Source organism: Sarcophilus harrisii, chromosome 2, assembly GCF_902635505.1.
Source record: "Sarcophilus harrisii chromosome 2, mSarHar1.11, whole genome shotgun sequence".
In the NCBI taxonomy this organism is placed as follows: domain Eukaryota; kingdom Metazoa; phylum Chordata; class Mammalia; order Dasyuromorphia; family Dasyuridae; genus Sarcophilus; species Sarcophilus harrisii.
The window spans coordinates 865975-890489 of NC_045427.1; the positions used below are offsets into that span (position 1 = coordinate 865975).

General features: G+C 59.6%; 1 protein-coding gene across 1 annotated transcript in view; it reads right to left on the minus strand.

Moving 5' to 3' along the window:
- KLHL29 (kelch like family member 29) overlaps window positions 1–24099 on the minus strand; it is a 36325-nt gene extending 12226 nt beyond the window's left edge. The window contains exons 1-13 of the mRNA XM_031956094.1: window positions 23557–24099; window positions 23184–23293; window positions 23047–23101; window positions 18920–19061; window positions 17275–17787; window positions 14015–14245; window positions 13778–13924; window positions 13491–13678; window positions 11667–11774; window positions 11342–11488; window positions 10274–10532; window positions 1505–1852; window positions 569–828 (exon numbers count right to left, since the gene is read on the minus strand). Of these exons, the coding sequence (XP_031811954.1) occupies window positions 569–828; window positions 1505–1852; window positions 10274–10532; window positions 11342–11488; window positions 11667–11774; window positions 13491–13678; window positions 13778–13924; window positions 14015–14245; window positions 17275–17787; window positions 18920–19061; window positions 23047–23101; window positions 23184–23293; window positions 23557–24099 (3051 nt within the window). The remainder of the gene's footprint in view (window positions 1–568; window positions 829–1504; window positions 1853–10273; window positions 10533–11341; window positions 11489–11666; window positions 11775–13490; window positions 13679–13777; window positions 13925–14014; window positions 14246–17274; window positions 17788–18919; window positions 19062–23046; window positions 23102–23183; window positions 23294–23556) is intronic.
- Between the last annotated feature and the right edge of the window lie 416 nt (window positions 24100–24515).

A 24515-nucleotide genomic window follows, 5' to 3' on the forward strand; every position in this document is an offset into this window, starting at 1 on the left:
TGTTTGTGAGTGTCCTGGCCCAGACGAGCAAATGCCGTCCACCAGATCTCTGAAAGCCACCCCCTCCTTCTCAGCTCCACCATTGCCAGCTATGTGTAGGCCCAAGTCAGCAATTAAATGGTCAGTGAGAGAATTGAGGTTCCAACGAGAAAAAGAGCCCTGTGTTCCCTCAAGAGGTGCAGGTCACCAGGCTCAGGAAAACCTCATTCTTGGTCATCCTGGTGGATGTGGCTGAAGGGAGTGAAAAGATGGTGGAGAGAAGGGACTGAGGGCAAATGTGGTCTTGACTTTGTAATGTCTTTTCCAAATCTCTGTTTGGTCTTGGAGGCTCTGGCGGGGCACCTGTGGCCATGTGATGGTGCGCTGATACCCAATTCTCAGCTGGTGGACCTGGCACTCAGTCTCCCACTGGCGGTTCTGGTGCTGTCAGTCCCCTAGCTGGTGGACCTGGCACTCAGTCGGTCCTCAGCTGGTGGTCCTGGTGCTTTCATTTTCTCACACCCTCCCCTCCAGGTTGCTAGCCTGCACCCAGCCTTGCTCCTGTTGCCCTCTGCCCGCCCCGGCTCACCTGGGCTCTGGATGCCGGGTCTTTCTTGATCCACTTCATCACGGTCTCGTAGACCAGCTCCTCCGCTTTGGTGTTGAGGCTGTCGTTGGACACGTAGGCGATGAAGTCGTCCTTGGAGATGTTCAGAATCTCTTCCTGGGCCGCCACCTCGGGGAAGATCTGCAGCGCGAAAGCCTTCGCCATGTGGTACAGCTCGCCACACTGCATGGCCTCCGCCATGGCCAGCACTCCCAGGCAGTTCCCGGGGGTCAGCTGTTTCTCTGGGGGTGGAGTAGGACCCACTCACTCCACTGACTTGGGAGCCCTCCCACCCCCCACTCCCACCGCAGACTGGCCAGAAACCTCCCCAAGCTCAGGAACCACCCTCAAGGTGAAGGGCTCTGGACAGCTGGGGGTCTCTTAAGCCCCTCCCTCCCTCCCTGTGCTTCTCAACCCTGCTGGTCCTGGTGGAGTTAGGAGGGAGGGTTCATTTGGTTTGGGGCCAAGGGTTGAAGACTCTGCCTATGGCTAGTTTAGGGGTCAGCTACGGCTAGGTTGGGGGTTAGGAGGGATCAGTGTGGCAGGAAGGATTGGGAATAGTTGGTGGTTAGGCTAGGGGTGGAGAGTCAGTTCAGTTCAACTCAAAAAACATTTATTAAGCACCTACTGTGTGCTACACACTGTGGTCAGTTTGTGACCAAGTTGGGGATCATAGGGGTCAGCCTGTGGCTGCGGGGGTGCAGGGTGGGGGGGTTCAGGGGTCAGCCTGTGGCTGGATTGGGGGTAAGAGAGGTCAGCCTGTGGATGGTTAGCGGAAGGATCTGGTCCCTGGGACATCAGGGTCCCCCGTCCACAATCCTCCATCCATGATCCCGCCCTGGAGCGTCCATACCCAGTCCTTGACTGCCCCGGGCCTTTTCCCTGTGCTAAGCCCCGCCTCCCGCCGCAGGCGCTCACCCAGGAAGGACACGCAGACTTTGCAGAACGTGTGGAACTGGAACTTGCTGGCGGCTTCCAGCAGCGTCTTGGCGTTGGCGGCGTCGATGGTCAGCGAGCCGGTGTAGACGAACTCGAGCAGCAGCTCCAGCACGTCGGCGCGCAGGTCGGGCAGGCTGAGCTCCAGTTTGTCTCGGCCGTCGCGTTCGCGGGGAGACCTAGGCACAGCAGACCAGAGCCTCCTCAGCGCCCCGGGCGCGGCCCGGCCCCCCGCTCCCCGGCGGGGCCGCCCCGGCCAGCCTCGCTCACGTGCTTCTCTCGGGGGATCAGAAAGCATGGCACACCTGCCCCCAGGGCCCCGCTCCGCATCTGCAAGAGAAGGTGACCCGCGGGGAGCCCGAGGGGCCCCCAGAGCCCTCGGGGAGCTAATCTGCTTTTCATGCAAAAAGGGTGCAAACCAAAAAGGATGAGTCACACGATGGAGATGAGGGCGGCTCCCCAGGGAAACAATACCCTTTGGGCCCCTGGGGCGGGGCCGCGGGCCCCAAAACATATTGTTCCCTGGTGGGCCCGGCAAAGGAAGCCCTTCATGGTATTGCTGGGAAACGGAAGACAAGACGAGATAGACGGACAGAATGATTAGAGCCAGGAGGGGCAGGGGGAGCGATCCTCTCCCTCCGCCACAGGCAGCCAGCAGCCATCCATCCCGCGGGGCCTCGTCTGGGGGCTGGGGCAGCGCCGGGGCCTGTGGGGGCGCTCGTGCTGGTGAACCTGGGGGGGTGCCGGGAGAGGGGGCAGGGAGAGGGCTGCCAGGGGGCGAGGGACAGACAGCGGGACAGAGGGCGCCTAGCGGGCACCAGCAGCGACCCTAGAGAGGACCTAAAGACAGAAACAGAGAGAGAAGCCCAGCCCCGACCCAACCGGGAAGCCGGTGACGAGCAGGAGGAGGAAGCAAAGGGGGGGGTTAGGAGACGGAGCAGGAAAACCCGGCCCCACCCCCACAGGAACCCCTGGGCTGGCCGCGGAGAGGCCCCCAGTCCCAGCAGAGGCTCTGCCCGCTGCCCGGTCCGGCCCTGTCTGCCGGCCAGCAGCCGCCCCGTGCCCCTGCTCTCTGGGTGGGTCAGCCAGGGAACACCCTTGCGGGCCCTTCCCTCCCATGGCAGATCTTGTGTGCCACGAGTCGAGGTGAGGGAGGCCCCTCCAGAGCTTAGAGTTCATGGTTTGGATCCTTGTGGGGGCAAAAAGCAGTGATGGGGAGACCAGCCAGGCCAGGAACTCTGTCTCCAGGCCCCCCAGGCTTTCATTGCCTCTGACATAGCTGCTGCTGCTGCCTGAGGAAGAAGGGTCTCTAGGAATGGGGGTAATGGGGAATCTCCCCCTCCCAGCTCCTGTTTTCCTTCCAGCCCTCTCCACAACTGTCCCAGGGCTGCCCTGACTTCCTCACGGTGATCCTCCCCGACCATGTGCACTCGTCACACTGAGTACAGTGTTTCCCCCACCACCACGGGGGGGTGGGGTGTCCATTGTTGATGGAGCAGTTCTAGAATCCAGAAACTTGCCACCTCATGAAATGACTTAGCCTGTTCATGTCCCAGTGTTGTTCCCCACTTTGTGTCACTTTAATTTCTGCTCAGAGGCTCTAGGAGATCCAAGGAAAAAGAAGGGAGGAAAGTGCCCAGTTGCCCTCAATGAATCTAACCCACTGATCTCAGAGGGACCCAGGACCCTAAATCTAGAGCTGTCAGTGCCCTGAGAGGGGACAGAGGCCCAAGGAGGTATGCTGAGTGGCAGGGGTGTTTGAGCCTTGGACCCTGTTCTTACGCTGCTTCCCTTCCTGGATGAGGGGAGAGGCACTCCATCAAAGGAGAGTAGGTAACTCCATTTTCAAAAAAAGGGGGAGATTAAAGGGAGATCACCTCAACTTCTTGAAAAAAGTCTAGGCTGGTTGGTGAACCTTTAGTAAAGGAAGCAGTGAGCTGAGCTCTGCCCCTGCGGCCTGGAGTCCTGGACACCCATCCTTGCTGGTGGCCTTAGCCAAGTCCCATTAATGTTGCCTGTGTCCTCTTTTGGAAAATGGAGACATCTGCACTAACTTCCCAGGGTGCCGAGGCGATATTTGGAAAGCACTTTGTAGACTTCAGAGTGCTGCATAAATGACATCAATAACAATAACTGTGATTGATCTGTTGGTCATTATGGGCCAATCCCACCACGGGTTACATCTCCTCAATGTTAGCAGCGTTTCTTTCAGATCTCTCTGTCACTGTTCTTCTGGAGACAAGGATGCAGAGTTCCTGGGCCTGGGTCCGATGGGCTCCCCTCGGATTGCCTTGTGAGCACAGCGGAGAGATATCAGCTGGTGTGGCACCCAGAGTCAGCCCGATTCAGGAACGGCTTACAGACCAGGGGCATAATGCCCGTGGAACGGCCATCTCTAGGAGAGGGATAGGGTTCATCAGATGAGCCCAGTGCTGGGCCGTGCTGTCCAAAGCCATTTCCATGTCTGGTGGGACAGTCTTGGACTCTGTCCTGGTCAGCCCGTGCCCATCTGGAGCATCCCATGATAGGGAATAAGCCAGAAAGCATCTGTGAAGAGAAATCTGGATGGATGGCATGTGGATTCAGGGGCTTGACCCCACGACAGCTGGACCCAGCTCGTGGCTGACTCCAGGAAGAGCAGGTCAGCGGACAGGGTGACCTGAGCAGAAACATGGCCCTTGGGGTCCTGCCTGTAAAGGCAGGATGCTCAGCTTCCTGAACATCCCGCAGCCCTCCTCTGCTGCGGCCCCGAGGCCGGTAGCTTTCCAAGAGTACGGGAGGCTGGAGTTGGCTCAGAGTTCTTGGAAGGTCCTCTGGCTTCACCATTCCATGCTCTTGTGACTGCTTTCAGAAACCACCAAGTTAGGAAAAGTTTCGATGACTTTTTTTCATTCAGGGAAAGATTTAATTCATTTTTGGCTCTTTAGGGTCATGTTTGGTTAAGTGAGGTACCTAGAGTTTGGCAAAAACATTTCTTTGTGAAATCAACATTCCGTCTTTGGACTTGAGCAGTCAGCTCTTGAAATGTCTGTGGCACTCCACGTGCACCGACCCATGAGCACACAGCTTCAACACGAAAGCGCCCGATGGTCCCGGTGAAGCAGTTGACTGAGTGGTGTTTTTCACTCTAACCGGGGCCTCTGGACCAGGGGACCCTACCCGGGACCAGGAGCCCCTGGCTGGGAGAGCCGCTGAGCAGAGCGGCTCATCCCTCTAGCACAAAGGGTTTTCCATCCCCCAGCTCTGGATGTCCTGAGCTACCACACCTTTGGCAGTGGCCAGAGCTGAGAGAAGGCAGCCTGGAACCACATGGTTCAGCCTTCGGGACAGTCACAGCCCAGGGAGACCTTTCCTCTTGATGGGCCTACAATGCGGTGGTCTATTCATCCTCACATTGGAGAGGTTGTAGCCATGCTTTATCCTGGGGCACTGGGGTCTTCCCACTTATTACTGACCTCTTTGGTCAGCCTTGGGGCAGGCCTGCCTCTACTTGGTCAAGCCTCCTGAGTTCAGATCTTGCATCTTTTGTCTTGCCAACCCCTGGGGTCTGGGGCTCTGGGAGCCTCTGGAACCTTTCCCAATTCTTCCAGAAGAAAACTAACCAGCCGGCTCCTCACCTCAGCCCTGGCTGGCCTGGAAGGAACGAGATGGGGAGATCTCCCTGAACCCTGACAGCAGCTTGGTGCCTCTTGTGGATGGGACCCCCAGCTTACCTCTTCCAGCAAGTTCAGAAGGCCTCCCAGCCTCCCCTGGGGCCAGTCCAAACTGCCAATTCCACGTTCCTTCCTGCTGTCAGAAGCATTCGGTAATCCTGGCATGGCCCACTGAGACAAGAGCATCAGTGCAACCTCCAACGTGAGCTGTCTCCCAGGCAGGGCCAAAGGTCCCCTCCAAGCCAGTGGTGGGCCAGCTCGCCCGGCACCAGGAGAATGCCCCCTGCTCATGGATGCATGGACAAAGAGAGGGCAACATTTCCAACAAGCAGCGTGACCCAGAGCCGTGTGGAGGCACCTGTCTCATGGGAATGTTTTACCTCCAGGGTGGGGCTGGGTCCAGAGCTCTGTCCTGTCTGCCCATTTGGTACCTTGTTCTGGCAGGAACCAGGCGAACTCCATGTCCTAGCTCCCGGGATGGGATGAGCTCCAAGTTCTAGTCCCGAGGTGGGGGCTGAGGGTCACATTCTAGTTCCAGGGTTTAGGCTGAATTCCACATTCTAGTTCCAGGGACCGGGCTAATCTCTATGTTCTAGCTCCAAGAAAGGGGATATGGTCCACATTCTAGTTCCAAGGATTGGGCTGAACTCCATGTTCTAGCTCCAGGAAAGAGGCTGAGGTCCAAATTCTAGATCCAAGAATTGGGTTGAATTCCATATTCTAGTTCCAAGGATTGGTCTGAGTTCTAGGCATGGAGCTGAACTCCACATTTTAACTCCAGGGACTGGGCTGAGCTCCATGTTCCAGCTCCAGGGATTGGGCTGAGCTCCATGTTCTAGCTCCAAGAAAGGGCTAAGGTCCAAATTCTAGATCCAGGGATTGGGCTGAGCTCCATGTTCCAGCTCCAGGGATTGGGCTGAGCTCCATGTTCTAGCTCCAAGAAAGGGCTAAGGTCCAAATTCTAGATCCAGGGATTGGGCTGAGCTCCATGTTCCAGCTCCAGGGATTGGGCTGAGCTCCATGTTCCAGTTCAAAGTGTGGGGCCAAATTCCACATTCTAGCGCCAGGGATTGGGTTGAGCTCCATGTTCTAGCTCCAGGATTGGGGTTGAGCTCCATGTTCTAGCTCCAGGGATAGGGCTGAGTTCCATGATCTACTTCCAAGTATATGGCTGAGTTCCACGTTTTAGCTACAGGGATTGGGGCTGAGCTCCACGTTTTAGCTGCAGGGATTGGGGCTGAGCTCCACGGATTGGGGCTGAGCTCCATGTTCTAATGCCAGGGGTTGGACTGAATTCCACAGTCTAGCTCCAGGATTGGGGCTGAGCTCCATGTTGTAGCTCCAGGAAATGAGCTGAGCTCCATGTTCTAGCTCCAAGGAAGGGGCTGAGGTCCAAGTTCTAGATCCAGGGATTAGGCTGAATTCCACATTCTAGTTCCAGGGCTTGGGGCTATGCTCCATGTTCCAGCTCCAGGGATTGGGCTGAATTCCATGATCTAGTTCCAAGCATGGAGCTGAATTCCAAGTTCTAATGCCAGGGATTGGGCTGAATTCCACATTCTAGCTCAAGGGTTGGGGCTGAGTGCCAGATTTTAGCTCCAAGGCTGGGGTGAGCTCCACGTCTAGCTCCCAGGAACCTTTGGTTCTGGCCCAGCCCCTTTGGGCTCTTCTGGGCTCACATGTTCTCTCTCTGCCCCACTCTGGGCAGCTCCCTCTGGCTGAAGTGTTCTCCTCTGGCCCAGGCCTGCTCCAAGTCTCTAGGAAGCCTTCCCGACCTTTCCAGCCCAGACTGTGCTGGGCTCTTCTGGGAGCAGCTGCCCACTCACCCCCAAGACCACCTGGCCAGGCCAGGAGAAGTCCTCTGTTTGGCCTTCAGGGAAGCGGGGGGGGTCCCTGTGGCCGGGGAGATGGGTGGGCCCTAACTTTTTCTCCCGGGAGCTCGGCGAAAAGGCCCCGGGGCCCGGCCTCCAAGTTCTAGGCCTCGGACTTCCGGCTCCTTTGAAAGCCTCACCCAAGGCCCGGGAGCCCCAGGGGTCCTGCCCGGACCTTCAGAGGGAAGGGTCTGTGGCTATGGTGGCCTTTTTTCCCAGAAGGGGCCCGAAGAAAGGGGCCCCCAAAGAGCCCCCTTGTCCCCTCCAGCCGTTCTGGGGTTCCCACTTCGCCTCTCCCCCAAAAACCTCCACGTTGCCCTTGGGTGGACATGGCTCCCTCCAAACCCTCAGATAAGCCCTTCTCTCTCCTTGCTCTGGAAGAGCCTTGCTGGAGGCCCAGGGGCTGGTGAGAGATTCTCTAGTCTGGAAACCCAGTCTTGAAAAAAAAAGGGAGGGGGGGGGAAGGGCAGGGAGAGAAAGGGGAAAAAGGGGGAGGAAAGGAGAAAAGGGAAGGGGAGAAAGAAAGAAGGGAAAGAAGGGGAAAAAAAAAAACTCGGGAAAAAAACCCCAGAAGGAAAAAAAACCAAAATTAAAAAAAAAGGGAAAAACCCCTCGGGACTTCCCCTCCCTCCAACCAAATTACCATTTCCTCACCCCTCTTCTCTTTCTCCCCATCTCTTTCCCTTCCTCTCATCTCACCCATGTTTTACCCTCTCCAAGGCTCCTCACTCTCTCCCTCATTACCCCTCTCCATCGCCCAAACCCTAACTGCCATTAAACACCCCCCAAACCCACCCTTCCCAAACCCAAAACCCAATCCTCCTCAGGGGCCTCCAATCAAAACTTTTCTTTCTCTTAAACCCTCATACCGGGTGGGGCTTTAAAATACAACATTAATTCTAAATAAAAATTTCTTTTTTCTGTCTTTTCTTTTCCCCATTTTTTTCCCCCCTTTTTTTTCCCCTTTTTCCCCCCCCTTTCCCAAACCCCCCCCCCCCCCCCCTTTCCCCCCCCCCCCCCCCCCCCCCCCCCCCCACTTCACCCCCCCCACCTTTTCCCCTTTTCCCCCCCCCCCCCCTTTTTTCCCCCCCCCCCCCCCCCCTTTTCCCCCTTTTTCCCTTCCCCCCCTTCCCCCTTTTTCCCTTTCCCCTTCCCTTCCCCCCCTTTTCCTTCCCCTTCCCTTTTCCCTCCCCCCCTTTTTTCCCTTCCCCCCCCCCCCCCTTCCCTCCTTCCTCCCTCCTCTCTTCTATTAAAGGGACTTAACTCATTCTCTCCTTCCCCACCCTCCACTCATCTTTGCAATAAGCATCCCCAGGAGGGACAAGGACCTCACTTGCCTTTTCCCGGGAAACTCCATACAAGGACAAATAAATGGGTTTGGGAAAGGGAGGGGAGGGAAAAAAAAACCCCAACTCCCCACCCCTCCTTTTACCCCCCGAAGGTAAAGGCCAGGGGGGATACAAGGGAAAACTAATCCAGGAAACAAACCAAGGAAAACCCCAAAAACAAAGCCCAAACCCATCCAAAAAAAACTAAAAATTTCTACTCACTTTTTCTCCCCATCCGGGAGGGTTAAAGGCGGGGGCCCTTTTTATGGGTCATAAAAACCCCTCCCACCAGGGGGAAAAGGGGCCCCTTTCTCAAACAAAAACCGGGATGGGAAAACCAAAAGAAAACCGGCAAAGGAAAAACAAATTTCCCCCCTCAAAAAACACCCCTCCAAACCACCCGGGGAGGGGGGACACTTAAATCCTCCCAACAACTCCCCCAAACGGCCCTCTCAACCCCATGGGGGGGCCCGGGAAAAAAACCCCCCTTTTTCCCCCCGGCCTTCCGCCCCCCCCCATTCCCGACCCAGGGGGCAACCAGGAAAACTAAAACCCCCTAAAAACCCTCTCTCTTAATCTCCCACCCAAAGGGAAAACCACAAATCCCTAAAAGGAGGGGAAAAGCCAAAGGGCAAATTGACATCCTTAAACAACTCAAAACCCAAAAGGGGATTCAAACACCCCCAAAAACAAAAACAGGCAACCCTTTCGCCGGTTTTTCCCTTTCCCAAATTTCCAGAAAGAAACAGAAGGCCAGACCCGGCGGGGCCCCCCAAGGTTGGGGAAGGAAGGGAAACGGGAAATGGGCCCAAGACGCCCAGCGTCGGGCCGCGGGGGACGCGGCCCCCGGGGAGGGGGGCCCCCCCAAAAAAAGGGGGGGGCCCTTTCGGACCAAAAGTTAACTGCCCTTTCCCCGGAAAAAACCGGGGGCCAAAGGGGCCCGAGAGGCCCCCAGGGCATTCCCTGGGGGGAAATGGGCGGGGGATGGGCGAGCCCAGCCCCGGGCCCCCGGGGGGGGGCGGGGGCTCCACTGGGGGGGGCCCCCGGGAGAGGGCCCGAAGGGCCCCCCGCTTCCCTCCCGTTTGCTGGGGGGGGGCCCCGCTTTTGAGGCCCTTTCCCCCTGCTCCCGGGCCTCTCCCGGGAGGGGGTGGGAGGGGAAAGGGGGAACCCAGGGCCCTCCACCTTCCTGGACCCTCCCGGGCAGTTGCCTGGGTCCTCTTTCCCCCCGGGGGCCCCTGGGAACCCCTTTTCCCCCCATAAAGGCCCCCCTTGGGAGGGGAGGGCGGAAGGGGCCCAGGTTGGGTCGAAAAAATCGCCTCCTAAACAGTGGGCGCCCCCAATGGAGGGACCGGTCCAACCCCTTTTTTTCCCTCCCGCCACCGGTTGTTGGGCCCCCTCGGGCCCTTTCTTTGCCCTCCCAGTTCCCGGGCCTTTCCCCTTTCCCCATTTTTCCTTTTTCCCCCCCCTTTCCCCGAAGTTTTTGGGGGCCCCTCCTCATTCCCTCAAAGCCCCCCCTTGGGGGGAAGCGACTTGGTCCTTCAGCTAGTGAGTGTCTGAGCTGAATCTGAATTCAGCTCCTCCTGCGTCCAGGGCTGGGGCTCCGGCCTCCGGCTGCCTGAGCAGCACCTGGCTTCTCCAGAAGGCCCTTATTGCTTGGGGGTGAGAGACCACTCCTCTGACAGTCCAGGGGGAGTGTTGGGCCCCCTCCGGGACTTTTATCCGAGAGTCTGTTCTCCCAGGTGGGCTCCGGGCTTGTCCGCCTTTCCCACCCCAGCTCCTCCATCTCTCCAAACCCAAGCCATGCTCACGGCCCTGACCCAGTTTTCTTCCGGAAAGCCCACCTTGCCGCTCCAGTCCCAACTGCCACTTGGGCCCTCTCCCAGGACCGTCCCACCTCACCTGGCACCACAATGACCCGGCCCCGTGGGAGCTTCCTCTTCTGCATCCAGGCCCTCACACAGCTCCCAATTCCCAGGCCATAGAGCCCCTGTTTTCCAGGTTCAGGGATGGCCAATGATTTACTTAAGGTCACACAGGGAGCCACCCTCGGGGGAGGGGTCTGGACCCCAGCCCCCAGCTCCAAAGCCAGGCCTCTTTGTGGCTGCATCAAGACAGCCCTAACAATCCGTCCTGTTCTCAGGCTCTCGGCTGTCGGCCACTGTGACCAAGGACACAAAACAGGTCTGGGTCTGCTGCCATGCCCTTGCTACGACTTACCTGGCAGTCTTTAACGGTGAGGTCTCTGACTCTCTGTGGGGCTGAGCCACTGTCAGAGTGCCATCCTCACTAAAAAATGGGACAGGAGATGCCCCAGCGCCTGGCCGGCTCTCCAAGGAGCTGGCTGGGATGCTTCCGCCTGGGTCAAAGGCGGTAAAGTCCACAAGAGCCACAAAACTACCACGACCCCTCCAGACTCCGAGAAAGCAGGAGGCGACGTGCCCAGAGTGTATTCAATGCCCTGACCAGAACACTCAGAAATGTCCAGAAAAGGGGAGGCTCTAGAAATGGTTCTACTGCCAACAGTGAGACTGACTTAACACATAAGGAAGGACCGACTGGTCACTCATTTAATTCTGTGTGCAACATGGCCGTCAAGAGTCAGCAGTGTGTCAGAGAAATGGGCAAAACCAAGGTAAACTAGCCAAAAAAGCATAAAGACGAGAAGATCCCGTGACAAATCACAAACAGTCCCAACTTGACCAATTCCCACAGACTTTTATTGTCTCAAAAAAGAAAAACAAGGAAATGGATAAAGGAAAAGACATTGACTCCAACTGTCTCCATTTCCTAGCAAAGTTTACCCGATGTAAAGAATTTGTGACTATGAGGAGGCCATGGAAGGAAAAACCTTCAGACTTGTTGCCACGCAGAAAGACGTGGCAGCTGAGAGTGTAAGTGACTGTGTGAAGTGCGGGGGAAAGACAGAAAAGCTCTAGTAAAACTTTCAGGAGACAGCAAAGAGACAACAAAGGGAAAGCAGGCTGCAGAGAACTCGCTGCTAGCTCTAAGGCACTCGTCTGAGGAGCCGCTCCAGGTGGAGAACTGCAAGCGGATGACCCAGGGAACAGACCTGTCTGAGGACTGTCGTCCTGAAAGCAGTCGAGCCGCCTTGTTCTGTGCCAGGCCAGAGGGTGTGGAAGAGGAGGAAGTGGGGGTATTCCACCCAGCAAGCAAGGACCGAGCACCTCGTGTGCATCTCCTCTCTCTAGCCCTTCGTCCCCCCCCCCGCCCCCACCTCCCACCCGCCAGGCTCTCCCTTCTTGTCTCCTGCTGTCGGAATTCCTAGTCTCACTGACGCTTCATCACAGGCATCCCTTCGTGCAGGAGGCTCTCCCGGGCCGACCAACTGCCGGCAACTTCCCGGGGGCTCTCCTTTATCTGTTTTATACTGGTCTATGCCCTTCATTGGTGTAGACAAGCCATTACTTTAGGCATGCTGTCTCCCTCATTAGGATCTGAACTCCTCGAGAGCTAAGAATGTCTGGACTTGGTCTTGCTATCTCAAGCAGCTCATTCCAAGAGAGGGAACGGGTCAGCTCATGCCCAGAGGGTTATGGTTAAGTCTGGCACCCACCCCTTCCCCAATGGAAGGAAGACCAGAGTCGTCTCCTTGGATTTATGCTCTGCTCAGCTGTCAGAATGAACTTACTTCATGTCTAGGTCACTTGACATGGGGGATATAAAAAAGAGAAACCAAGGAGCAGAGCCATAGGGGGCACTTGGTGTGCAGGGCCGACTGTATTTAAGGGCCAGAGCAGTAAGGTATATGCTAAGGAAGGAATGGGGGGGGGAATCCCTGTGCATGTCTCTGTCCCTCCCCCCCATCCCCAGGTATGTCCTCTGGTGGAAGACAAAACTTTTGGGGGAGGCTCCTACAGAGGAATCCATAAGCCCCCTGTGGGCATGGAGGAGAGCTGTTCCTTCTCTGGGCCTTTCCCCACCCAAGAAATGGACATGTTTGCTGGATGACTTCCTGAGCCTTTGCTCCTCCCCACAAAGGTGAGTGGGTCTAGTGAAGTGCAAGGGGCACAAATTTAGAGTTCTGCTGTCTAGATAGTCCTGACGGTTCTGCTGTCTAGAGAATCGGAACTGTGTTCTGGTATCTAAAAGTCAGGGCTGTGTTCTGGTGGTTAGAGAGATCTGGCTCTGTTCTGGTGTCTAGAGAGTCCTGACTGTGTTCTGGTGTCTAGAGAGTCCTGACTGTGTTCTGGTGTCCAGAGAGTCCTGACTGTTCTGGTGTCTAGAGAGTCCTGACGGTTCTGGTGTCCAGAGAGTCCTGACGGTTCTGGTGTCTAGAGAGTCCTGACTGTTCTGGTGTCCAGAGAGTCCTGACTGTTCTGGTGTCTAGAGAGTCCTGACGGTTCTGGTGTCCAGAGAGTCCTGACGGTTCTGGTGTCCAGAGAGTCCTGACTGTTCTGGTGTCTAGAGAGTCCTGACGGTTCTGGTGTCTACAGGGTCCTGACGGTTCTGGTGTCCAGAGAGTCCTGACTGTTCTGGTGTCCAGAGAGTCCTGACTGTGTTCTGGTGTTCAGAGAGTCCTGACTGTTCTGGTGTCCAGAGAGTCCTGACTGTTCTGGTGTCTAGAGAGTCCTGACTGTTCTGGTGTCCAGAGAGTCCTGACTGTTCTGGTGTCTAGAGAGTCCTGACGGTTCTGGTGTCCAGAGAGTCCTGACGGTTCTGGTGTCTAGAGAGTCCTGACTGTTCTGGTGTCTAGAGAGTCCTGACGGTTCTGGTGTCTAGAGAGTCCTGACGGTTCTGGTGTCCAGAGAGTCCTGACGGTTCTGGTGTCTAGAGAGTCCTGACGGTTCTGGTGTCCAGAGAGTCCTGACTGTTCTGGTGTCTAGAGAGTCCTGACGGTTCTGGTGTCCAGAGAGTCCTGACTGTTCTGGTGTCTAGAGAGTCCTGACTGTTTCTGGTGTCCAGAGAGTCCTGACTGTTCTGGTGTCTAGAGAGTCCTGACGGTTCTGGTGTCTAGAGAGTCCTGACGGTTCTGGTGTCCAGAGAGTCCTGACTGTTCTGGTGTCTAGAGAGTCCTGACGGTTCTGGTGTCTAGAGAGTCCTGACGGTTCTGGTGTCCAGAGAGTCCTGACTGTTCTGGTGTCTAGAGAGTCCTGACGGTTCTGGTGTCCAGAGAGTCCTGACTGTGTTCTGGTGTCCAGAGAGTCCTGACTGTGTTCTGGTGTCCAGAGAGTCCTGACTGTTCTGGTGTCTCTGACGGTTCTGGGTCCAAGAGTCCTGACGGCTGGTGTCCAGGGTCCTGATGGTTCTGTGTCAGAGATCCCGAGTCCTTGGTGTCTAAGAGTCCTGAAACGGTTCTGGTGTTCAAGGGTCCTGACGGTTCCCTTTGAGGTCCATGGTTCGGGTGTCCAGAGAGTCCTGACGTTTGGTGTCTGAGAGTCCCACTTTCTGGGTGTCCAGGGCCTGACGGTTCGGTGTCCAGAATCCTGACGGTTCTGGTGTCCAGAGAGCCTGACCGCTTGGTGTCTAGATGGCCCGAGTTCTGGTGTCCGAGAGTCCTGACGTTCTGGTGTCCAGAGAGTCCTGACTGTTCTGGTGTCAGAGGTCCTGACGTTCTGGTTCAGAAGGTCCCTTGATTTTCGGTGTCCAGAGGTCCTGACGTTTGGTTCCAGAGAGTCCTACGTTCTGGTGTCCAGAGGCCCGGGGAAATCCGTTTTCTGGTGTCCAGAGTCCGGACTGGGCTCTTGGGCGGTTCAGAGTCCCATGCCTGATTAAGACCCGACGTTCTGGGCAAGAGCCCGAGGTTCTGGCCCAGAGGTTTTTTCTGGTTCCCCTGAGGTCCAGAGAGTCCTGACGGTTTGGTGTCCAGAGGATCTGGTTTTGGTTTCCAGAGATCCTGCTGTGTTTTGGCGTCTAGAGAGACACTGTTCTGGCGTCAGATGCCAGAACACAGTCAGGACTCTCTAGACGCCAAAACACTGTCAGGACTCTCTGGATGCCAGAACATGGTCAGGAGTCTGTAGATACAAAACACAGTCAGGACTCTCTAGGAAGCAGAACAGTCAGGACTCTTTAGACACAAAACATAGTCAGGACTCTCTAGACGCCAGAACACGGTCAGGACTCTCTAGACGCCAGAACATAGGACTCTCTAGACGCCAGAACACCGACTATCTAGATGGCAGAACAGAGTCAGGACTCTTTAGACACCAGAACACAGTCAGAACTATCTAAACACCAGAACACAGTCAGTACTCTCTGGATGCCAGAACATAGGACTCTCTAGATGCCAAAATACCGATTATCTAGATGCCAGAACAGAGTCAAGACTCTCTAGACACCAGAACGTAGGACTCTCTAGACCCAAAACACAGTGAGGTGTCTCTAGACACCAGAACATAGTCATGATTCTCTAGACACCAGAACCTAGGGGTCTCTAGATGCCAAAACATAGGAGTCTCTAGATACAAAACACAATCACGACTCTTTAGACCCCAGAATACAGGACTCTCTAGATGCTAAAATACATGACTCTGTAGACATAAAACATAGTCAGGACTCTCTAGATGCGAGAACAGAGGATTTCCTAGACACCAGAACACAGTTGGGACTCTCTAGAAGGCAAAAGACAGTCAGGACTCTAGACACCAGAACACCTTGTGTGTAGGGAATCCTATATTTTCTAATCTAGAGAGTCCTAGAGAGGCTGTGTTCTGGCATCTAGAGGGTCCTGGTCTTTCTAGACACCAGAACATAGGACTGCCTGGACACCAGAACACAGTCAAGACTCTCTAGAAGGCAAAAGACAGTCAGGAGTCTCTAGACACCAGAACTGTTTCTATCCAAAACACAGTCAGGACTCTAGATGCCAAAACACAAGTCAGGAGTCTCGAGACCCCAGAACATAGGACTCTCCATACCCAAAACAGTCAGGACTCTCTAGATGCCAGAACATAGGACTCTGTAGACGCCAAAAGTGTTGCCACAACTCCAGGACCCTTTTCCTCAATTTGCTCATTGGTCAAAGGGGTTGAAGTGCCACAGTGGAGCCCTCCTGATCTTCTCCAGTGATGCCTTTTTCCATTAATTTTCCTCCTGTAATTTTGAAAATCACCTTCCTCCCCCAGCCTTATACCCCACCATCCTTGCAGGAAGGCTGAGACTAATCCTGTTTCCTTAAACACTGAGCTCCCTGCAGTCAGGGGAGGCGAGCCCCCATCCTCTGGGAAACCCGAGAGCCTATCGGGCTCCCGTTCCTCTTCCACTGATTCATTTTCCAATTAAAGTAGCCAATCAATTCTCCTGCCTGTTTCGGTGAACCTCTGACTGCAACCGGCTAACCCTGCCCTGGTCAAATGGCTGAGAAGGATGCAGATGCTGAGGAAGTCTGGGAATATCGGGGACCCTGCTCTCCCGGGGAACCCCAGCCCCTCTTCAGGCTGGGGGGCAGGAGACGGGACGCCCCCTCCCGGTGCCGGACTTCCTAGCCGGCTCACGGCCTCTACACACGCACCTGCTCAGGAAATGTGGGACCGGGTTGGGAAAGCAGCAGGCCGGCCTCTCACCAGGCGTGGGGGCAGATCCAAAGCCGGCCTGGCTTGCTTCTCACAGCCCAGGGAGGCAGCCCAGAGCTTCCCCGGCCCCCCCGGCCCTTCTGCACCCGAGTCTCTGAGGCTCACTTCTCTATTTTCCCCCATCTCCAGGAGCGGTGGGAGGAAGGCAGGAGGAGGATAAGGGGTCCGGGTTGTCTAGCTTACTTTGGAAGCCCTGAATAAGATAGAAGCCAGGTGTGGCGCGACTGCCAAGTGGTTAGAGCTCAGTGTCTGTGAGGTTAGAGATGGAACCCCTGGGTTTGCCCCAGGCTGCAGTCCCCAACCATGGGCTCCAGCAGCATGGGCGAAGGCCCAGCTCCCCCTTTCTGAAGAGCCGGGACCTTGCTGCCATCCCTTCCTATCCCCGCCACTCAATTCCAACAAGAGGGCTCTGAGACCTGAGAAGCAGCTGTTCTGCCCATTGCCAAAACGTGGCCTCTCACGTGGCTCTTAGAAGCTCTGGGCAACGAGGGCCCAAAGGGCAGAACCGGGCTACTAGCCCAGGAGAACAGGCTGTCTGTGGCCCGTCTGCAGTCTGCCTGGCCCATGTGCCTTGTGTCTGCGGGGCCCAGGTACCCTCTGCCTGCCTGGCCCACGTACTTTGTCTGCCTGGCCCAGTGCCCTCTCGCTGCCCGGCCCACGTGCCCTCTCTCTGCCCAGCCCAGGTGCCCTCTCTCTGCCCGGCCCACGTGCCCTCTGCCTGCCCAGCCCAGTGTCCTCTGTCTGCCTGGCCCAAGTGCCCTCTGTCTGCCCAGCCCAGGTGCCCTCTGTCTGCCCGGCCCACGTGCCCTCTTTCTGCCCGGCCTCTCTGCAGTCTGCCCGGCCCACGTACTTTCTGTCTGCCCAGCCCAGGTGCCTTCTGTCTGAGGTGTGCCTGGCCCTTGCCTGTAATGGGGCACCTGGCAGATGGATCTGGTCCACTGAGTGATGGGTGTCCAAATGCTTTCCCTGGACCAGGAGCACCCAAAGGCGTCGGGAACTTCCTAAGGAAAGGGCGGCTCTCCCCTCCCAGCCAGCGGTGTCTGGGGGAACCACTGGGGTAGTCAGAGCCCCTCCTTCATTCCTCTCCCCTTCCTTACCCTGGGTGCACTGCTCTTCCCCTGAGTTCCCTGGCTCCTTCCAGCCGTCCCTCCCTTAATGCTTTGCCCCTTCCTCTCGGCTCTGGCCCCTCTGCCCGAGTCCGGCCCCGGAGCCTTGGTCCCCGGGAGCTCCTTCTCCCTCTCCGTGGCCCAGGTGAGGCCCCGGGTCACGACAGCACGTTTTTCGGGGCCCTCGGGCTCTCCCGGCTTTCTCTGGCCCTGCTGGGCCGGGTCCACGCAAGCCCACGAGCGGGACGGCCACAAGACCTACCTTTCGGATGCCAGGGGTCCGTGAACTCGTATTTCCCCATGCCGATCGTCCGGAGCATCTGGACGTTCTGGCCCTGAGCAGAGTCCGGGGGGGGCGCCGGGGGTCCCGCGGGCCCGTTGGTGGTGGGGATGCTGTTGGGCAGGGCGGCCGCAGGCACGGAGGGAGGCGGCGGCGGCGGGAGGACGGGGCACGGCATGTGCCCGTTGCCGATGGCCGTGGGGCCCGGGCGGGCCACCGGCCCCACGCCGGGCATCGAGGTCAGGCTCAAGGGCTGGCTGGCACTGTACAGGCTCTGACTGGGCAGGGTGACCACCAGGCTGCTCAAGGGCTGCGGAGGCTGAGGCTGCAGCTGGTAGTGGGCCGGCATCAGCGGCAGCGAGGGGGTCACCCCGATCACGGGGGCCGGGACGCTCACGGCCGGACTGAAGGCAGGCGGCTGGGTCATCCCGTAGGAGTGGGCGAGGAGGGCTGGCTGGCTCCCCGCGGTCACGGCGGTCACCCAAGGCGTGGTTCCTGCAACAGAGGGGCGCGAGCATGAGCCCCACCGGACGCCCTCCCCTGGGGCCCGGCGTCGGCGGGCCAGCCCCAAGATGGCGGGGGGACGGGGCGAGGCCCCGGGTAGTGGGGGGCGCTCATTGTGGGGTGCCCTGGGGCGGGGGGCCTCCGGAGGTGAGGGCAGCCTCTGAGGAGCTCAGGGTGGTCAGGCTCTCCCGGGAAGGGGGCCCAGGCCAAAAAGGGGGACTGTTGTGGGGGGGTGGAGGCTGGGAGATGGCAGAGGCCGGCCCGAGCTGCCTCCTGCCTCAAGCGGGCCCTCAGCCTTTTGGGCTCCGAGCTCAGTGTGCCCCAGCAGGGTCACAGGGACCTCTGCCATGCTCAGGTGTGCCATGTGGCACCGTGGACAGGGTGGTGCAGCGGGCAGGTCCCTCTGTTTCCCCACCCAAAAGCCAGGGAGGAGGATGCCCGGGGGTGCCCAGAGCCGTTCTTGCTCCCTGCAAGGAGCAGGGCATGTGGGTCCTGCCTCCCTCCCCCAGCTGCCACAGCCGCCCACGATGCGGGGAGGGGCCGGCTCCGGGGGAGGAGGCCCCCAGATTCCGCCGGTCCCTTTAAGGCCCCAAGCTAAGGCCCCCCGAGCTCAGGCTCCGGCTCCTGCCTCACCTGGGGGCGTCAGGTTAAACATAAACTCCCTGAGCACGGGGACCTCCAGCTAAAGGTCCAGAACCTGTCCCTGGTGGGGCAGGCAGGGAGGGAAGGGGCTGGGACAGGTAATGAGCTTCTGCAGGCAGAGGCCGGGGCCCCCTTGTCTGGGCTGGGCTCGTTGGAGGGTCCCTTTCTACTCTGAGGAGCTGGATGTCTTGCGCTGCGCTCTGAACTCCAGGGAGGGGGTGCAGGGAAGGGGAAGAGGGACCAGAGGGGGACGTGGGGGCAGGGAACAGCGGCCAAGGACCCTGCTCAAGGTCTCTGCCCACCGGACTTCTGGGGGGGGGCCCTGCCTGCCACACTTCTCGGGGGTCCCCTGGGTGCCGCCTTTCTCTGGGGGCCCCTGTATGATGCCCTTCTCTGGGGGCCCCCAGCCCCCTTTGGGCCAGACCTGGGGAAGGAGGGAAGAGGGGCTCCGAGGGGAGCGGAGGGGGGATGCCCCGGATACCTGGGTTCTCACTCTCCCGAATCTGCTTGGGCGGCGGCTCGTCCGTGTCCCAAGGCGTGGACTGGTTGATGGGCGTCTGCCCCCACCTGACACTGGTCGCCAATCCCTGCGCCGGAGTCTCGACCTTGGAGAGCCCGGGGACCTGCAGCGGGAGAGCAGGGAAAGGGCCCTGGAGCCGGCAGACCCTCCCCCTGGTGGGCGGGGACCCTGTTCCCCCTTCCCAGGAGCCCGGGGCTCAGGCGAGGAGCGGCCTGGCCCTCCCCGGCGTGTCTGGGCTCCCTGCGCCCCGAGGCCCCCAGGCTAAGCTCCCCTCCTCGCTGCCCCGCCTTGCCTCAGTTTCCTCATCTGTACAATGAGCCGGAGAAGCTTGGCTGAGAAAGCCCCCAACGCCCCCCCCCCCGGCCTTCCCCCCCCCCACCCCCAGCGCTTTGGGCCAAGCAGAGTCTGGGTCCAAGGCCGAGAATCGCCCAGAGCGGGAAGCGCAGACCCAGGTGCCCGCCACAGGGACTCGGGCCGGGGAGCGCCCCTCCCCCTGCTCCCCCTCCCCTCCTCCCCCGCGGGAGAGAGGCTCCTTCTGGGGAGACTTCCCACCGGGACTCAGGAAGGCCCCGCCCCCAGCAGCTGCGCGGGAACGCCCTCCCTGCCCCCCCCCCCCCAGCCCCGCAAGCGCCCGCCCGTCTGCTGGCTCCGGGGGCCGGGCTGGGCGGGGCCTGCGCTCTGGGGCCCCTCCCGCTGGCGGCTCCGCAAGGAGACGCTGAGGGAGGCCCCATCGAGGCAGGGCGGGCTCTCGGGGCCCCTCCCCCTCCCCCCTCCCCCCAGTGCCTGAGAAACAGCCTCCCGTTCCCCACTGAGTCTCAGGCGGACTCGGGGCCGAGGACGCGGCTCTGGCGCCCCCTGCTGGGCCCGGGCACCTGCCCGCACCGACCCCGCTGTTGGCCAGAGGCTGACCCGGAGCTCCGGCCGCCGAGGCTGGGGGGCGGGGCTGAGAAATGGGCCCCTTCCTGGCCACAGGCTCCCCGGGGGCGGCGCCGCTGGGACAAATCCCTCCTGGCAGCTAGTGCCGCTCTCCCCTCCCCCTCTTCTCGCCCCCCCTCCCCTCAGCCCCCCTTCCCCCCTCTTCTCATTCCCCCCCCCCCAGCCTGCGGGCCCCCCCAGCTAGAGCCGGCCGGGGGGTGAGGGGGTCCCGGGCCTGAGATTCAGCCATTCCTGCAAATGAAGGTCCCCGGTCTCAGGGGGAGGAGGCGGCCTCTGGGGCGGTGCGAATGGAGGCTGAGGGAGGCCGGCCTCCCCGGAGGAGGCAAGGGAGCAGGCAGACCGTCCACCCGAGAAAGGAGATCAGAGGGCGGGCTCGTACCCCAGCTCCCCTCACGCCATCTTGCTTGGACTGACCCCTCCCCCCAGGGGGCTCCCTGCCTCAGCATCCAAAGGGAGCCTCCTAAAGCGCACTGGGCCCTGCCTGTGCCGCAGACCTCCCCCCCACCTTCCCTCCTTCCCAATCCTCCGGGGGGCTCCTTTGCCTTGCACAGGCACCTCATCTGCCCTTGCTTGGTACGGGTCCCTGACCAGGAATGCCCCCCTCCATCTCCCCGAATGCTCCTTATGCTCCCGAGCCTTGGCCTCTCTTCCCTCCCCAGCCCCAGGCCGGCTCCCCAGATGGAGCATGGGGAACGTGGCACAGAGGGACACCGCTTGCGCCGGTGCTGCTCAGGCCCGGGCACACGTTTGTGCCCCCGAGACTCTACCGGGCAGGAGAGAAGGGCATTAGCGGCCAAGGACTCCCTAGGCAGGCCCCTCCGCCAGCAGCCCGGGCCCGGCCTCCCCGTGCCGTGAGCCAGCGCGCTCCACGGCCCAACCAAATTTCCAATAATACAAACCAATGATGTGTTAAATTGGACACTTGGAGCCTGCGCCCCGGCTTGCCGGGGGCCGAAGGAACCGGGCGCCCCTTTCTCCATCAGCGCCCGGCCCGTTAGCCTCCGTCCTCCCGGAGACTCGCGGGAAGGCGATTTTTGCTTAATTTTTAATTTCGATCTTGTCGTTTTAAATATCTACTCAGATCCCCTTGATGTGGCGGGGGACGTGCCTGTCCCCAGAAGGTCAATGGCCCCTTCAGCCTGGCAAAGCACGGGACACTCAGCTTCTCCCTGGAGTCCTCTCATTTGCACGGCGGGAAACTGAGGCAAGGCTGGGAATTACCACCCATGCTCTGAACCCGTCAAGAGGGAGGCAAGAGGAAGCCTTCCCTCCCATCACTGTTGGGTTGGAAGAAATCACGCAGACTTTGGGACGGACCGTCCCTGGGTGCCGACCCCGCGTCCCCTCCCTGGGTGCCGACCCCGTGTCCCCTTCCTTGTCTCTCCCACCTTCCAGAGCCCTTATGAGGAAAGAATGGACAGGCCAGGGCTCCCTGAAGTTCTGGGGGCCGTGTCCCTGAGAGCCCCGGACGCGATGCTGGAGCGTGCTCGGCTCCTGCAGGGCCCCAGGCTCCCTTCTGGCCGTCTCATTCCCTCCTCCTGCCCTCTCTCGCCTGCCCCCCCCCCCCCCCCGGCCAGCTCTCTCTTCAGTCCTTTCCCTCCTTTTTCTCTCTCCTGCCTCCCTTCCACCTCCTCTTTTTAAAAATCTATTTCTCTCTTGCAGCTTCCTTCCTTTCTCTTTCCATTGCTCCCTTCCCCCCCCATCTCTGTCTCCTCCTCTCCCTTTTCCCCTCCCTTCCTCTCTCCCCTTCCCTCCATCTCTCCCCTTCCATTCCTTCCTCCCCCGTCTCTCCCTTTCTGTCCCTCCCTCTCTCCCTCCCTCTCTCCTTTTCTCTCCCTCCCTCTCTCCCTTTCCCTCCCCTCTCTCCCTTTCCCTCCCTCTTTCCTCTCTCCCCTTCCCCCTCCTCCTCCTCTTCTTGTCTGTCCCCATTTCTATCTTCCTGATGGCGAGTCCCTGATGAGCCTCAACCACTGATTCTGGAAAGGGTGCCCAACTCTGCCTCCTTTCAGTCTCTCTCAGATGACCATTGTCTCCCTTGCACCCCTAAGAGGCCCCCCTTCTGTGCCATCCCACCTCCTCCAGCGGGCTAGCCCCTCTGCATCCGGCCTCCTCCAGCGGGCTAGCCCCTCTGCATCTGGCCTCTGCCAGCGGGCTAGCCCCTCTGCATCTGGCCTCTGCCAGCGGGCTAGCCCCTCTGCATCCGGCCTCCGCCAGCGGGCTAGCCCCTCTGCATCCGGCCTCCTCCAGTGGGCTAGCCTCTTTGCCATCCCCCTCTCTCACTGATCTTCACTCTCTCCTCTATTGGCTCCTTCCCTTCTATCCACAGACGTGCCGCAGACTCCTTCCTGAAACAGCCCTCCTTTGACCCTTCCAACTGACTATCGTTCTATTTCCTTATGGCTAAAGTCGCCAGGAGGCCGTCTACACTGGCGACCTCTTCTCATCCTGACCATCCGGCTCTCATCATTCCGACACAACTCTGGCCTCCGTCTCTCAGCTCCGGCCTCCGTCTCTCAGCTCTGGCCTCCTCTGTGGCTCAGACACTGCTCTTCCTCCCCAACCCCTGAGCCTGCTGGCTTCCTTTAAGTTTCCCCCATGTCTCATCTCCGGCCCCTCCACGGCTTCCCTCTGTGCCTGATCTCCACGTTTTTCCCTAAAGCCTTTTGGTATTTGGGCCTGTTTTCTTTCGTCGTCTCGCCCACGAGAACGTGCTTCTCGAGGCCGGGGAACTCTCGTCTGTTTTTGGAGCATCGGGACCTAGTGGGGACCAGCACTTAGCGGAGACTGACGGAGGGGCCGACAGAAAGGCCGACCAGTGTCGCCAAGGGTGGACTCCCCTTATCCTACAATGCCACGGGATGTCTCCCGTGATGGTGAGCCCCCCGACGTGGCTGCTACCGAGGGCTCCCGGCGTGGGGCAGACGCCTCACGTGATGGGGAGCCCCCCGTCACAGCTGCTACCGAGGGCTCCCGGCGTGGGGCAGATCGCCTCAAAGGGTTTTCCCAAGCCGGCACCCTGTGCTTCGAACACTGCTCTCTTTCCCTAGGAGCGGACCCCAACATCAGGGTGCCGCCTCCCGTCCGTGCCCCACCGGCCCGCCCACCGACCCAGCAGCCCCTGTGAGTTCCCCGGTCAGGAGCTCCTTCCTAACCTTGCTGGCCGGCCCGGAGGAGGAGCTGACCACGAGGCTGGTGATGGTGTGGGGCCTGTGCGGGGCCCAGGGGCGGCGGCGCAGCAGGGGAGTCGGAGGGGGGCCGGATGGGCCCCGGGGAAAATGGGGCTGGGTGCGTTGGCGCCCCTTCCGGATCCCAGCGGAGGGGCCTCTCGTTCCCGTGGCTGTGGTGCCGGGACATCTCGGGGCCGGGCGGCGGGTGTGCACGGGACCACTGAGGGCTCACCTGGAGAGAGAGGACAGACAGAAGTAGCCTTAGGAGGACTGGTTTCCACGGGGACCGGTAGGGGCACGGTGGCCAGTGATGCTCCCGGGAGCCCCCCAAACCGCCAGCCTTCTCCCTGACCTGTCAGAGCCCCCAGAATACCCCAGCAGCTCTCTTGGGCACTCCCGGACGCTCTCTCATAGTCCTGGATAAGAGGCCACAGGATGGGGAAACTGAGGCGCAAGCTGACTGAAATGGTTTTCCTTTGGTCTTTGCAGACCGACCCGGTTCTTGGCACGCAGTAGGTGCTTCATCAAGGCTTGATGTGGCAAGTGAGGGACTGAGCCCTGTTCTATGGGGCGCAGTCTATCGCAGCGCAGTATTGGGCAGGGGGCAGGGCCGGGAGTCACAGGCGGAAGACTCGGGTCAGAAGGTTGCTCCGCTGGCCCCGGATCTCCGTCTCGGTCCTTGTCAGGCCGACCGGGATCAGACTTGGAGCACAGGCCTCCTAGGGTGGCGGCAAGGATTGGGGAGACTTGGGGAGGGTGCCTCGGGCAGAGCCCCTCCCCCAGGGCTGGCACACCGCTGCCCCAACATGCCTGGCCACGTGTGCCCCAGGAAGATCCCCGGGACACACGTGTGCGTCCCCGTCCCCAATGGGAGGCTGCTGGCGGTGGCACAGCTGCATCTGCCGGACCCAGGGCCCTGGCGCCAGGCACCGGCTGCACAATGGCCTCTTGTCCCGGGCCAGACTTCATCATGAACTCTCCTCCGGCTGCTCCCGGCCGCTGGAGGACACTGGGGCCTTGTCCCCTCTCCTCCCCCATCCTGGGGCCACAGGGCAGGGGAGGGGCTGGGCCTTAGACCACAGTGGGAGCTGTGTCCTCGGCGTCCGGGAGGGCCACCAGGGGGCGCCACAGGGCACAGAGCCGGGGGCTTAGGCAGGAAGACCTGAATGCCAATTCAGCCTCCACACTTCCTAGCTGGCCGGCCCGGCCATACTAGCCCTCAGCTCGCAGGGCGGGCGGGAGAAGCCAAGGGGAGCAGACTGGAAGGGCCCCGAGCTCAGGCCAGAGGGGCTCTGGACACACTGGCTACATTGTTACCATCAACACTCCCGCTACATTACTGCTGCAGGAATGGCTACACAGTTACCCTTAATACTCAGCCACATCATTACTACAGGAACGGCTACATTGTTACCCTTAATACTCTGCTACATTACTGCTACAGTAATGGCTAC